Genomic DNA, 15,568 nt, shown 5'->3' on the forward strand with positions numbered 1-15,568 from the left:
TCGATAGGTACGCCGTTATGATTGGAGCTAGTCGTATCCTATAGATTTTCTATGCCTATTGCGGCCAGGGCTTTGCAGCTGAGGTTGGGACGGATCATGTTATTGGGGATGAATTGGGTATTGACCTTGTTTCACTTTCAGCGCCAGTGATCTCCGTCCCACAGTGTCTTTTTGTGCCATATGGTTTCTGCGCGATGATTTTTGCCAACGTTGGGTATTGGAAGTCGAGCTAACCAGGCACTTTCTGCCTTGCGAGCTTCGAAAAGCGACTACTTGGCTGTCTCCAAGTGGATCCTCCAGGATCCTAAGCGCCAGCCTGTTGTCTTTGTTTCGCTACTCAGACAACAACATTCAGCACCAAGCCTCCTGCGATTCAGTGACTGACCATCCATTAGTCACGGGAATCGACAGGGCCGTCGTCTCAGCTGAGTATATATATCATTCCATTCTCACCTCCCATTTCCAACACTTCACCATCTGCTATACCGCTGAGCTTGCCTGACCCGCATCTATCCAAATCTCCTGAATCTATCTAGACCACTGAATACTGTAAGTCTTTCCCACCAACCTCTAGCTGAAGGTCCAATCACTCACCCCTGCTGCCATACATCTCAGTCACCACAGACCAAGATGGACAAGGAAAACGATGCGCCACAGGGCTACCAAAACGGTGATCTCGGGAACGATAACCCTCAACTTGACGTGGACTTCCCGATCACGGAAACCGTTACCGAAGGGTTGTACCAAGAATGGGTCGCGGGAAGGGGCGAGACGGACTCTACCTCTTCTCAGTAGACAATACCTACCCGCTGGGAAATTACGTCTCGATTCCGTGTGACAGTGGGTGATAAACATAGCAGCTGGCCAAGATAGAAAACTTTCATCAAAATCAGCTATTATAACACGGAATCAACAATCGGTGTATGAGTGACTGACAGTGTCCATGTACTACTACTACTCCCCCTTCCCCCTCGCCAACCCAACAACATCAACCCACTCCTTTGGCCTTCTCCTCCCCTCCACCTCCAAAAACCCCTCCACATCCCTCGCAAAACCCAGCAACTGCTCCTCCGCCCCCCACTCCCCCATCCCCATCACCCCCACAGGCAAAACCCCCTCCCCTTGCTCAGCCTCGACATAACCCCCCGGACAAGTGACAGCCGGACAACCACTCGTGTTAGCCACCCAAGCAAACGTCATATTCTTTATACTCAGATTCCCATCCGAGCACCCATACGCCTCGTCCCCGTCACAAATCTTCCACCCTGCTATCGGGGTTGTAGGCGTGAGAACAATCATGTCTGGGTGCTGCTCCCACAGCCAGGCCAGGTGCGCCATGATGACGTGCCTGATTTGGCCATAAGATAAATAGTCCGTTGCTGGGGTGTGCGTCGCCGCGGAAACAAGCATGCGGTTGGCGTGGTTGAGGGGGGCGAGGTAGTTACTGGGATTACGGGCGAAGGCCTCGGTTGCGGCTTCGGTGAGGCAGGTTGCCGCGTGGGCTAGCTGTCCTTCCCTCAGATAGGGGAGGGAGATGTCGACTGCGGTGTACCCCTTGACAGTGGTGAGGTATTCGACGCAGGAGCTGAAGACTTTGAGCACGTCCGGGTCCGCGCGGGCGATCCAAGCGCGGCAGATACCCAATGTTTTCTTCGACCCAGGAGAAGGCGGGACGGACAGACACAGAAGGTTCTGGCCTGGGTCGGAGGGGTTAGGTTGGGACATGACACGGTAGGCGATGGTCAGGTCGGCTACCGTTGATGTCATGGGCCCGACAACACACATGGACGTGGCGCGGGAGCAGGTGCGGTTAAAGGTTGGTTTGAGGCCGTAGACGCCGCAAAAGGCAGGGGGGATGCGCATGCTGCCTCCGGCGTCGGTGCCGATTGCCACCGGCACCAGTCCCGCACACAGACCGCTCCCCGCGCCGGAGGAGGAGCCGCCGGGGAAGTAACGGGTGTTGTACCAGTTCGTTGCTGTCCCTGTCACGGGATTACAGCCGGTGGTGTCCATCCCTATCTCGTGCTGGTTCATCTTGCCCACCATGATCGCGCCCTGCTCTTGCATCTTCAACGCGGGCCAACACGTCTCCGGTTCGGGCTTGTTGAAGTAGGCGACCGTCTTGTCGACCTTCATCCCCATGGTCGAGACGTACCCCTTGACTTCAGTGTCGGCCTTGACGCCAAAGGGAACACCGTCCAAAATGCCGAGCTGCTTTCCCTCTTTCCACCGTTCCGTACTCTCTCTGGCATGTTGAAGCACCTCATCGACATTGGACTCGATGAACGCAACAGCATATTTGCTCTCCTCGTCACCAATGTCTCTCCTGATAAGAGGGAGGAGCGCCTCGACTACATCAAGGGGAGTAGCCTGACCTGACTTGTAGAGCTCATGGTAATCAGCAATCGAATTGAACCGGCCCTTGCAGTCGGCCGACTTGGGGGTGACGAGGTACCCCTCCTCAAGCGGCAGCATAGGGCCTGTTTCCCCAAGGGGGGCAACATCAGGTTTGACGCGCCAGGGGACAGAGCTGTCGAGTCCGGGGGCGTGCTTGGGCTGGCCAAACTTGGCGTTGTTCCAGAGCCATTTCTGGAGGACCGAGGAGTTGGATAACAGAGTGGAGGCAATAACCAAAGGCCAGCCTCTCAGCGGCGGGTTGTGGTCCTCTTCGTGATGATACTCGAGGGCAGCGGCAGGTGCCTCTTTGGCGCCGGGGTAGTTGGCGAATTTGTCTGCCATTTGGGCAGTGATAGCTTCAGAAATTTGGGCTGACCCCAATCTGCAAATACCCGTCAGTTTTCAGCCTCGAGAAACAGATTCATGCAGGTAACCTACCTGCTGACACTGCTGACTGTTGTTTTCCGTCTTGATAAGAATGGCAAATCAGACAAAGGCAGCCCGTATCTCCTGGGCTGGGGAATCGGGTGAGGTGAGATGCGGATGACAGGGGCCCTTGAACGGCGTCACTTGCTGTCCAGTCAAATGGGTTTTTGCAACAGGTCCGAGATCCGACCCGAGCTGGATGGCTTTGACATCGATCTGAGAATCCCAGTCGAAAAATAAACAGACCGACAACAGCTGTGATATCAATTCCTATTCTGACTGTTCGTCTTGCTCTCGTCCAAACTCCCTTACCTTACCACCTCACCAACCATGGCTCGTCTGGAACCAGGGGTCCAAGACGCGACCAAGCCACACTGACGGACACCTACGGTGGTATTCATTCGCCTCTGTCTCAAAACCTCTCTGGCCCCACTAAAGGCCCGGCAAAGCATGCCCGACTAGCTACATATAGAAGAAGATTTGCTATATTAAAACTGTAAAAAGCTTCTAAATATAATAGAACCTAAAAATTACTAGCAGAAAATGTTTGGTTTTATTTATGACATTTTTTAGTACTATTTATAATAATTAAAATAATAGTAATAATAATGGTAGTAGAAATCGCATTGGTATATATATATACAAAATGTAAAGTTAGACTTATAGCACTATATATATATATATATATATAAAGTTAAAGTTACATTTATATATATATAAATTATGATACTACCCATGCTGTATATATTACTTTATTTCTTTATTTTATTTATTTGAAATTATCATATTTATAAAATCCTCAATTTAGGTACATTTGATTTACAAGTTTATACTTATACGCTTTTAAAGCTATAGTACGATGCTTTTAGCCGGATTAATGACACCAAGGCCGCTTTTGTAGGGCAAAAGAAGTTCTGAGACAGAGGCGAACGAATACCACCGTAGACACCACCTGCCACCGCTCCTGTTAAAAGAGGGGTACTCACATCGACCATGAACCTCGGCATCTTTTCCTTGTTCTATCTCAAACAATGCCTCCTGATCAAGACACCAAGCAGCACAAGCAAACAAGCACCGCATGCTGTAGTGTCAAGTTAACATTCCGACAGTGATATCCATAGGTAGAATCATAATCGTGTGGCGTCGTGGTGTAGCAACGTTGTAGACCAATCACATTAAATCCATCCCTTTCAACAACCAACAGAGCCCTACCGCAAGCTTAAATCCCATTTTGTGCAACCATAGCATATCCGTTTCGTGTCACCATATCAAAATCACCACATCAAAAATGAACATCCCAAAAAATCTTAAATAACCCCGAGGCCTTTTTCTCGCCCAGCCGTCTCTCTGCTTTAAGTTTCCGCCTATTCTAAAGCTCAAAACCACCGAAAGCTAGGTAGGTAAATACCTCATCTATATCTTATCCCTTCCCTGCCGACCTGCAACTAAGCATCAACAAAATCGATGCCCAGTTCCACAAGTACAGCGCCAGTTGCAAAATCAGAAAAAACGCTGTCAAACCACAGCATATCCCAGACTTGCCGATTCACCCTTTCTTTCCATTCCAGTAAAAGTGAAAAAAAAAAAAGATTTCCCCAGTCATCAAAAGAAAGCCAGCCTGTTATCCAGACCCCTTTTCCTTGAATCCTGAAAGAAAGAAGAAACCACCACCATCATAGATAGTGGTGTGATGAAAAAACAAACCCACCCAACCCCGGATGTTGCGTATCAAAGCCAAAAAAACGAATGATGCCTTTCCTTTCCCTTGTTTCCCCTTCCCAATTGCCATGCCGAGAATCTTCGCTAATAGCTGCGCAAAAAACAACAACTCGCTGAAGTTCAGTAAAAAAGAGAGAGAGATATCGCCGCCGCCGCCCAATGTTGTGCAAAACGTGTGTAATAGTGTCGATGTAATGCACGAACTGTTCCTCCCAAAAGCAAATCCATGCTGTCCATATTTCCGGGGTTGTGTGTGTAAACGACGGTAAGAAAGTGAAAAAGGTCAAAATAAAAAATATGATGTATAAAAAAACCAATAACGCCTTCAGCTTCGAGAGCTGATATTTCCCTGTCCCCCATGCCCCAATTCCTAAACGCCTTGATGGGAAGCCAAATGACGTGATGAAAAAAAAAGATGTCCAGGCTGAGAAAGTCGAGAGACAAACTCTGCTGCTGGAATGCTTGCCATTCATGGCCATGCTGATAAATTCGCCCCCTTGTTGTAGTAGTTGTAGACTGTGCCCGAACTAATTCGTGATAATGCCGAGTAAGCCCTGCTGTCGTAGAGATGCCCTTACCGGCCACCAAGCCTCAGCAGCTTCGTCCTCAGCCAGAGCACAAACCCGGCCCAGTAGCTCTGCGTCTTCCGCTTGGGGCCGCTCCCTCTTCGCGGCCGAGTCTGCTCAAACCGCACAGCGTCGACATTAGGGCCGAAGGCGGGCGGCGTCTCGAGCGGAACGCTGTCGTACTTGCGGCTCATGAAGCGCATCTGCTCCTCGCCGCTCGGCGAGTCGGTGTGGCGCCTGTTGATGGCTCCGCCGACCTGGGGAGCGGAAGAAGAGGTGTAGGCTCCTTCAAGGTCCTGTCGCGAAGAGTTGTTGACGGTCGTGCCCTCGGTCCAAGAAGCGCCCTTTCTACCAAAGACAGCCTGAATGCCGCTGGAGGTGGATGCGGGGGGAGAAATAACATTGCTAAGGCTGTTCCCAGTGTTCTTGCGGTGGATGGACGGACGGGCTGGGGCTCCCTTCTCGATGCGACTCGCTTCCTTGGTGTCCCTACGCTCCCTCTTCTTGATCATCTCGCGGTCGTACTTTTCCTCCTTGATGTTCTCGCGCTCCTCAAACTTGCGGCGAGCGGCTCGGATCTTTTCGGCGCGGTTAGCCGTGTCCAGCTCGGAGCGGCTGCGAAGTCGGGGAAAGTTCGCCATGTCGAGCGAGCTGCGCAAAGGCGACATTTGAGTGGCGCCAGAAGATGAATTGTTGATTGTTCCGGCTCCGATACTGCCGGTTGGCGAGTCGAGAGTGGTGCCCAAGGACACGCTGACGCTGTTTGTCAACTGTAGATCGGACTGGCTAGTCGTGGAGATGGTGCCATTCGCAAGTCGAGAAATGACAGTCGCACCTGACGCCGACCTGGAAGTGCCACCTGTCGTATTGATGCGGAGAGAGGGCGCTTTGGAAGGTACCTCGGTGTATGACCCGGTGCGCTGGCTCTGGAGCGATGGTCGGCGGGGATTTGAGAGATTTGACTGCGATGATAACGCTGGTGGCGGGGCAGAGGAGTGGCTATGGCTGTGGTTATGGTATTGCGCGGGAGAGTCAAAGTCGTCAAAGTCGTCCTCGTTCTCGGTAATAGTGGGGGAGCAGTTGCGCTCGTTGTGAGTGCTATTGATGGTATTCGCAACGGTATTGTCAAACGAAGCAAGCGAGTTCGCATATGACAAGGGTGGCGTCGACGTCCGCGGGGCCTGCGCAAAAGGATGGATGAAAACTCCTCCGCGCGAACCGCTGCCAGTAGAAGCTTGCGACGGCGTACGGCCGTGGTGGAATTTGGCTCGAATGCTGCTTCCGCCGCCTGGAACAGACACCACGTTGCTCTCGACACCCAGACCCATTGCTCCTCCTGATAAGCCACCAGGGAACGCCTTCTCATCCCACTCCCCATTCTCCAGCTGCTCAATCGACTGCTCATCCCACCCTCTATCCAGATCCAGCGAGTTCTTTTCCGAATGCGACAGCTTCAGGTTCTTCGCTGTCTTCAATATTGGCTTCACCATCTTTCCCCTCGCCTTCGTCAGCTTTTTATTGAGTACCGCACCACCGCCAACGGTCGTCATTTCTGGCAACATTTTCCTTCTTTCTTTTCTTTTGTACTGCCCAATTTGCGCAATTCTCCTTTTTTCCCAGTATGCGAGGAAAAGTCGATGATCGGAGTTCCCAAGATGACGTTGCTGCCGCGTCTGAATGTCGTCTTCGATTTTTCGGATCCTCCGGAATTCAACAGCGCTGCGCGCGGTTCAATTTTCAAGCACGACGACAACGACAAAACCAGCAAAAAGGAACAGGGAGAACAAGACGAGACTGCGGGGCTGAATGCATCTGATGGTCGCAGTGCCAAAACTAAGAAAAATAGAAACTTCCCCCTCTTTTTTTCTTTTGCGATCTTTGCCCCGAGGGCTGGGCCTTGCACCTCTCTCTCTCTCTCTCTCTCTCTCTCTCTCTCTCTCTCTCTCTCTCTCTCTCTCTCTCTCTCTCTCTCTCTCTCTCTCTCTCTCTCTCTCTCTCTCTCTCTCTCTCTCTCTCTCTCCCGTCTTCCTCCGAATCCACCGAGCAGCAGCCCCCAGATGACACCAAGTAATAATGACTGGAGAGAGGGAAATGATGCCGTGTCAATCAATCAATCAATCAAGCCACGAAAAAAAGCGTGGACAGGGCAGGCACCAAAACAAACAAAAGGGCGGGGGGCAAGAGGGGAAGTGATTGATTGAATGGTTGCAAAATGTCTAATTCGGCGTCGAGCGGCGCGGGTGTGGGATAATTAGACGTGGGCGCGGGCCTCGTTGATCGGGTCTCCTGTCTCGGTCGCGCGCGGGGTTGATGGTGGTGATTGTTGATGGGTGGTCGCAGAAGTAAGGGGCGACTGAGATGCTGTGACGGATGTTGTGATGAGTAAAGAGGAGGGGAGGTGGTTGGTGTAGGTTGGGCTGTCGGGGAGGGGTGGTGGTGGTGACCGTGTGTAGGTGGTGTGTGGCCGGTAAAATGGACGGATGGATGGATGGCCAAGGAGAGGATAAAGGGGGGGAGGAGGAGGAGAAGGAGGAGGAGAGGAGACGAGGGGAAATCCAGGAATTCAAATGGGTGTGGTGGGATGATCTGATGGGGATGCTTCCCTCGATCTTCGTTCCCGGCGGTGCGCACCACCGTGTTGCTGGGTCCCTGGGTGGAAAGGGAAGAAGCACTAAGCGGGAGGAGGGGCCACTACGGAGTACTCCCTGCTGGCGCACCAAGGCACGAACGCCTAGCCACTGATTCAGCCTCACTCCCAGTCGATGGGCGCCATGTGTGGGGGAGAAAAGAGGGGGCGACAGGGATGGTGTCCAGCCAGTCAGTCGTCTGCGTCCGCGAATCCGCGTTCGTCAGCCACACCACAGTCCGGGTTGATTGGACAAAGGCCAGCCACCAGCTGCTGTAAGTAATTGCTGCTTTGCGTGTGCTTCTGCAGCACAGATGGATTGACCACAATGGCCATGCCTGGCCAGTGCTGAAGATATGTATCAGTGATAGTAGATAGTAAGTATGCTCCTGTGTGTAGCCATCACCGGTTGCTCCGCCAGCACCCTGCCAGACGTTTTACAAAAATTGGCTCAACCCGGCCTCGGAATATCCGACCATACCGGCGGTCAAGAAGCAAAAGGAAGAAAAAGATGGAAAAAGATCTGGCCCCCTGACTACACTACAGAAGAGTCGATAGCGCCAGCGATCCATGATTCGACGGGTGGATCTGCCGGCTCCGACAGCATGTTCCCGCGATTTCTTCAAGATGGCACTAGTTGTAGCAACAGGTGAAGAAAATGATGGCCGGTTGCGGTTGCAGCGGGGATCGGTGATCTTTGCAAAACAGCAAAGCTCTTTGGGCTGCTGGCGTGTGAAACATGCACGCGCTTGGGTCCTTTAGGGTTGGATTATGTTTCCGTTTTTGTTTTCTTGCTGTTTTTAGCCCGCCAGGGACCATGACACCGCTCTCTTCAAAAGCCCAACGTCTCCGCTTGCTAGCAACTGCAAAGTTGACCGCATCTTCAAAACGACCGAACACAAAGTCAAAAAAAAAATCAACGCTTCTCTTTTGCACACTTGAGAAGAGAGAGAGAGAGAGACAACATGGCCGTGCAGGAAACAGGAAGGTGTTCCGCTTACTGGAGTATATGCAATGTAGGACAGCTCAGACACCTCAGACACCTCATACAGCAGCAGCAAAGACAAGAGTCTAGCGAGCCGACCAAGCAGTGTATCTCAATTGCTAATACTATTACCGGAAACATGGAACTTCCCCATGGTTTCATCAAGAGCGGTCAAAGTACCACTACTCCGTAATCACTCGCCGTTCTCGTCACCTTGCACAGATTGCGCGTTCATCCGGAGGCGTCGTTTGTGGTGAACTGACGACGGCGGTATCTGCCCCTGGAGGTGAGCATTGAGGTGCCATGGTGGAACGAACACATTGAACGAGCCCCGCACCGCCGAAGCCGGTGGCGGGCACACAACGCACCGGGGAACGTGCGATAACTTCCCCTCGTCTTCCTCAAACCCCTCCAACCCCTCGAAGCTCCTCCTCCTCCACACGGATGTGGTGCTGTCGTTATAGGTTGCGCCGTGTCGGTGTGGGCGAGCTGCAGTTTGGTTGGCTTCTTTGCGCGCCCAGCCGCCCATCCGCCGCCGCCGCCTTCTCGATCTGTCTGCTTCCAAACATGTTGCTTGCTGTTCCCATGAGCGTCACCGCCACGGCTCGACGGCACGAGCCGAGTTTGAGCCAAAAACCCCGCATCTTGTCCTCCTACCATCCTGAGTGTTGTCTCTGTTTTTTTTCTTTTCTGCGCGTTGCTCTAGGATGCGACCTGGGGGTGGAGAAAACCGGGAGAGGAGGCGGGACAGGATCCACGGATTGTCTTCCTTCTCGGTCGGCGGTGAACATCAACGGTGAAGGTGGGGCTTTTACCCGGTCGGGGCCCCTGCCGAGAATGGATGGGTGGGCGGTCAAGTCCCAAGTTGGGAAGATGACCCAAGCAAAGGCGGTGGCCGGATCTCCTTCCCTGCCTGATACGGATGCTCAAAACACTGCCCTTCCCCTTGCCAGCCGGTGAAGAACTTTTCCCCCTCTTCGTGGAAGCTTTATAACGGCTTGCACGGCTCGCTATCTCGCCGGTGGCTGGAACGAGTTAAACGAGAGCAGGAATAGAGAATGAGACACAAGCAGATAGAGTATCAGTGGACCGACCGTTGGCCCAGCACACTTGGTTGCTGCAGTTGAAACCCCGAACGTTGGACTCTATTGACCTGCCCTCCGAGGTTTCGATGCATCGCACCGGCCATGGGTAGCGTCGGCGATAAAAATTTGAAAATAGAGATAGATGTGAGATGAGAGGGACAAAGGAGCTGTGATAATGCGCATTCAATGCACATTGCATAATGGACCATGAGGAAAAGGTCTGGATGCAAGCTTTCCCCCTTCATAGTTCTCCCGTCCTTCAGATCGCGACGAAAGCTACCACTAGGTAGCAAATAGCTGCGAAAGAGAAGGAATCATACAGTTGCAACAAGCAACAATCAAGAGGGTCAAAGAGCATATAGCTCTTCAAGACGCAAAGGCACTTGCTTGCATTGTTTTGTCCATTGGGACGACGGCTTACCCATGGGCTTATCCTGGCCAACGCAAGTCCTAACAAGTCTTTCCATGGGCCTACTGCTTAGTATTTCTTGCCAATGTCAGATGACTAGGTGCCGGCCTTGAAGCCCAGAGAACTTATTACAGGCCGAATAAACTTGTAGGTAGACAGTCCATGATGGTTGATGATGAGCTGACCTGAATCCTAGTGGCGGAGGGGATATGCCGTTCTCCATAAATCATGGCAATGTTGTCGTCTCGAAGCTGAAAAAGAGAAATAGAACAAGCTCTAGTCTTCTGATTATAACCGGGCCCTGGTGTGAAGCGAGACAAATTTCTCTCAGGATGTCTGAAGTCCTAAATCTTGAAGACTCCTGGTGGGCGAGACACCAGAGGTATATGGCAGCCTGGATGGTGGTAGAGTTGTTTTATCTGAGGGGTTCTATGAATCAGCAGCGCTGACTCCAGATATATCATGACTTGTGGTAGTTCAGCCCTGTCTGAACCCACCGATGACATAACCAGTCACTCATGAGTGGTCGCTCTCGAGTCCCGATCTACTCCCAAACAAGGAACTCGTCGCGAAGTGAAAGCAGGCAGAGTGATGAGGCAGAAGCAAATTGTGTTCTCTAATTGGTGAGAATTTCAACCGCGAATCCTAGCCCAAACCTCGCAGATGCTTGCTCTCGGGGAGGGAAGGACCGCTCCGCCTCAAAAGCGTATTCCGCATTTGCTTTGCTTCCGAATGGCTGCTCCTTCGCGCACAATGCAAATCCACTGGTGATGTTGGAGCTAGTGGGACATCGGCTGAAGTGAAATACTTGGTCCAAGATTCCTGTCAACACGTCTCTGTGCCTGACGAATTGGGATCGACGTATCCTTAGAGCCTTCCTTCTCCCAGCATGATCCTCCGTTGGGGCTCGGGGGGTGTAGATATAGCATTCCCAAGCTAAGCAGCCGCTTTCTCCGGGAGAGTGCCTGGACCCTCTCCTATCGCTGGACCGTCACACCGTCGCCCAACTGCTTTGATCCTGAAAGAAGCACGCCGCACACGTCTGACATACGAAGAGCTGTATGTTGAAAAGAAGACTCATCCTCTCACGTCATGCGTGACACACTGTTGCTTCTCGGTGCTTGGTGTGTACATTCTCGATGTTGCTTGCCACGTATGGGAAGTTGAACTCTGGTAGAGAAGAGCACTTGACAGCGACCACATAACATGACAACTTCGTGTTCCCCAATACGGCTGTGTTCTGATCATGTCCATCACCTGAACTTGACAGAGCGCTTTTCCCAAGTACCTTCAAGTACCCTTGGTGTCTTCCCCGCAATCGGCAGGGCCTCGTCGATGTGACTGATCACCTCATACGTCCTCGTTGCCGCTGCCGAGGAAATCTAGAACTCCCAGAAGGCGGGGTTTCTGTTACCATAATCAGCGTCCGGACACAAACTAGAGAGGGGTCGCGGTGGCAATGATCGTACCGCAGAGGTTCAAAGCCCGGTGACCGCGGCCAAGTTCACCAGCCATGTCGATCCCATATGGGCACTGGGAGGCGTCCGTTGGTGATGAAGAAGTTGGACAGGAAATGTGCTCTGCATCCAAGCTGAAGCCAGATTGGCCAACCAGAAAGCAAAGACGGGGTGTTTCGCCGTCTGCAGCAGTCCTCGTGACTATCAAAGCCCCAAGGACATCTCAGGGAAAGCTTTGCCGTCAGGTAGAAAGCGTCTGAGGACTCCGGGGAGGGTTTCGACCTTCCTAGTCCCAACGGTCCCATAGCGTTCAAAACACATACTCTAGGGAGCTCCCAAGCAGATCGTCAGTCGCTCGCCATAGTCTTAGACCCTCCCTTATCCATTGCCAGATAGCAACTGGCTTGATGGTCTAGCGGTAGCGAAGCCGTTATCAGGGAAGGACTCGCCACAGCGGTATGGCACGACAGGACAACGGCCCGCTTGCCGCTGTCCGCTCTCGGAGCCAGCTTATCGCTGGTTGGGCTGCGCTCTCGGGGTGCTTGACCCATCTGCGGACGACGGCTGTTGACAAATGGTGACTTGAGGTGCTCTTGGACATGCCGGGAGAACGGAAAACGAGATGAGGAGGATGACCAACACTCTCTTGACTCTAGGCTGTCGATTCGGCGGCGTGTCGGTGAGCTGGGGGGTCTTTCCTTGGATGATGCGCGCGGAACAGCCTATCAATTCGCCTCTTGACCGCCAGTCAGACTGTGCGAATCGTGGTTTGATCATGAAGGCAGGCCTGCCCTGGGATCATATCCAGTGTTTTGAACAGACAAAGCTGGCCGGGTTTCAGTCGGACCGGTACGGTAATGGGTCGGTGACATGCGCGGCCTTTTCCACGGCACGGGAAAAGGAAAGGATCATGGATCCCGGGAGCTCTTTGACATTATCTGCTTGCCACGCTGGAGGAAGGAGATAATGGCAGGCTGTTGCCATCCTGAACCCTGTGCTTTGCATCAGCGACGCCAGAACAAGGCACCAAACGGTAATGATGCAACCACATCGTCGGGGCATATGCAGGAGAAAGGCGTCATAGAAGAGATAAATTGCTGAAAAGATTAGACATCATGGCCCCGCTTGGATGGCCCGCCTTTCGAGTTGTGGTAGATGTCGATATTACCTGCCTGTATGCCCGGGGCATACCCACGCCGAGCCTGGATTTGGACCTGGGGGTCTGGGAGCCCGGGGGTCTGAGAGGCAGTATCACAGTTTATCCAGAAAAATGCCACTTTTCGCCGCAGGAAAAAAGCCCTTGAATGCGCATCATCCAGATCGACCGCATCTGCCGGAGCTGCACTGCTGCTTCCCCGAGCCATGCTCTCCGGGCCGCGGGTTGGGTTCCATTGTTCCACCACAGCAGACCTTCGCTTGCTGGGTGCTTCCCAATTTGCAGAAGCGAATGAATTCTCTTCCACATCATCTCACCACCCAACAGCACCACGACAGCCACGATGCCTGCGCCAATCCCTTCCACTTGCTGCCCCGAGGTCGCTATGACGTTAGCGGGCCCTTGTACACAATGCATCAGATGCGGGTGGATTGCAAGTCGACAGGACATGGCCATGGGACGGCATTGCGTGCAGTCAGAGAAATGAGCGAGTGCGTGGCGGGGGGCGGTCGCAGAGAGCTTGAAGAACTTTGCAACCCCTCGATTCGGCTCTGAGGTGGCAGTATTATTATTAGTGTGCCGCTTGATATCGGTTCTGCGCGTGCTGGTAGCGCACTCCAACAAGGACCGCGGGATGGGCCAAGATGCCCTTGGTTGAGACCGGCGTCAATCTCAGCAACATGGCTCTGGTGAGGATTTTAATTCCGGATGAATGGTCGACAAAAGGGAGGTAGCAGTGACGTGCTGCACGAACACATGCTCATCATTGCCCGGTTGGACAGCTGAAGCCAAGGCAATTCAGGGCGATGATGCTCTGGGTGTCTGGCTGGCTCTTCTCGAACCAAATGACGATATTTCTTGTCAACACATTGCCGACGATATGCCGGCCCGATGAGGTCTGGGCACGCAGAAAAGAGGTTGCCATTATACGTGTGATGGCGAGGAGGATGCTGCAGCGTTGTAGTAAAGCATGATCCCAACGATAACGTATCGAATCCCATGGGGGTTGGCATAGTGCAACTCTGGAAATAGAAGTGCGAGATAGCAGGGTGTGCATTCTAGAAGGCCTTGTCGTTGCTTTTTCTGAAGAACCGAAGTAAAGTACCTAGGTAGGTACTCAATCATCCCACGTCAGTGAACCTACCTATTCGCGACTGCCTCCCGTCCCGAGTTCACCAGAACAGGCAGGCAGCACAGACCACTCAGCGAACCCTAATAACCGGGCCGGCAGAGTGGAAGAGCACTTTGAACTAACTTCTGACTTGAGTGCGGGAAAGAATTATTTGTCCCACATCATCCAAGTGTTTCTTGTCCTCCTGATGTAACACTTGGGTTTTAGCTGCAGAAGGAGTTGCAGCCTTGTCATTTTTACAAATTTCTTATCAGCAAGGCGTCGCGATATCTATATGTGCCAACGCTTCCAAACGCATCCCGTCTCGCAGAAACGCCGTCATGGCAAGCCCGAATTAGATACGCCAGCACCATAGCAGTTTGTACAAGTCACAGAAAGTACATGTGTCTACTGGGCCACGATGGGAAAGGAGAGACGTTGGGTGAGTGCGGGATGGTTCTTGGCATATCGCTAGCTGCAACCTCATCCCCACATACCCCAACTCATATACACACCACACACCTCTAATTTATTCATCGTCAGAGAGACGGCGCGGGATGTTTTCCAGCTTTGTGGGGATGCGTGTAGCAAGTCGTCTTCACTCGGGAGATCGTCACGCAATCCGTTAGGTCACACATCGCGAACTATGGGGGGGAATAAGAAAGTTCGCCGCCGGTGAGCGCCCTTCCGGATCGCCAACGATGTGGCGCCTGCTTCGACGCCATTGAACGGCAACGAACGGGGCGCTCCGTTGAATTGCGACATGAGTCGTGCCAGGTGGGCCCACCTGACAAAACACATTCACCAGCTTCACCAAGGTATGTACACACCTTGTCTTGAGATTTATCATATATACGACAAATGTAGTGCTATATTTGCACCTACATCACACCCAGCAGAGTAGTTATACCTATGTGGCTCAGCCGGCCGGTTGACACCTGGCCATCCAAACTCGGCTCTTCTGATCGAGACTGGACATTGGCCGGCACCCCAGTTCGACGCTTTGGACTCGAATTCCATGATGCTGCCACTCACTGCCACTCTGATGTTTTCAGGGATGAGACAATGACCTGATCCTTATCCTTTCTACGAGTGGATGCTACCCCTGAGAGCAACAACTTTGCGGAGGCTCAGCAGCACTCGGCTTCGGTCCGGCTCGACTCCCCCGGCCTGTGGGGGCCCGAATTCTCCTCGGCCGTTGTGACGTCTGGTCCACATGGCGGCCCGTGTAGGGCGGTCGAATTTGACGACGTCCCTGAGCGAGACGTGGTGAAACAACAGTCTCTCGCGTACTGAACCCGAACATTGAACACGCCAGCAACTGTCTCCTGAGCAGAAAGATGTGTCTTTTTCTTCTCGCCAATCAGGAGAGCCACGGTTCGTCAACATCACAGATATCATGCAACCACCTTCGGCGTTAACGGACCTGAAGATCTTCGACCTACTTTTTCTTCTGTCTCTTCTGCACGGGATTTGCTCTGAGCAAGGGCATAGTTTGATCCCGAGGTCCATAGTTGGCAAGCGCTGCGGGTCATAACAAGGGCCATACTCATATCAAAGAGTTCATCAGGCTCAAAACTTGATCGTCGACACGCGGTACCGTCGCAGAATGTTATTGACAGCGCATGACG

At 52.6% G+C, this 15,568-nt stretch overlaps 2 protein-coding genes across 2 annotated transcripts; both read right to left on the reverse strand.

The window, feature by feature from the left end:
• Positions 1–954: 954 nt before the first annotated feature.
• Positions 955–3,155, reverse strand: QC761_101810 (uncharacterized protein; the record flags this gene model as incomplete). Its single annotated transcript, XM_062873423.1, has 2 exons — positions 955–2,779; positions 3,136–3,155. 2 exons carry the CDS (start codon positions 3,153–3,155, stop codon positions 955–957), a joined length of 1,845 nt encoding a protein of 614 aa, XP_062736446.1.
• Positions 3,156–5,116: 1,961 nt separating this feature from the next.
• Positions 5,117–6,670, reverse strand: QC761_101820 (uncharacterized protein; the record flags this gene model as incomplete). Its single annotated transcript, XM_062873424.1, has 1 exon — positions 5,117–6,670. One exon carries the CDS (start codon positions 6,668–6,670, stop codon positions 5,117–5,119), a length of 1,554 nt encoding a protein of 517 aa, XP_062736447.1.
• Positions 6,671–15,568: the final 8,898 nt, after the last annotated feature.

This window comes from Podospora bellae-mahoneyi, assembly GCF_035222275.1.
Source record: "Podospora bellae-mahoneyi strain CBS 112042 chromosome 1 map unlocalized CBS112042p_1, whole genome shotgun sequence".
NCBI classification, from domain to species: Eukaryota; Fungi; Ascomycota; class Sordariomycetes; order Sordariales; family Podosporaceae; genus Podospora; species Podospora bellae-mahoneyi.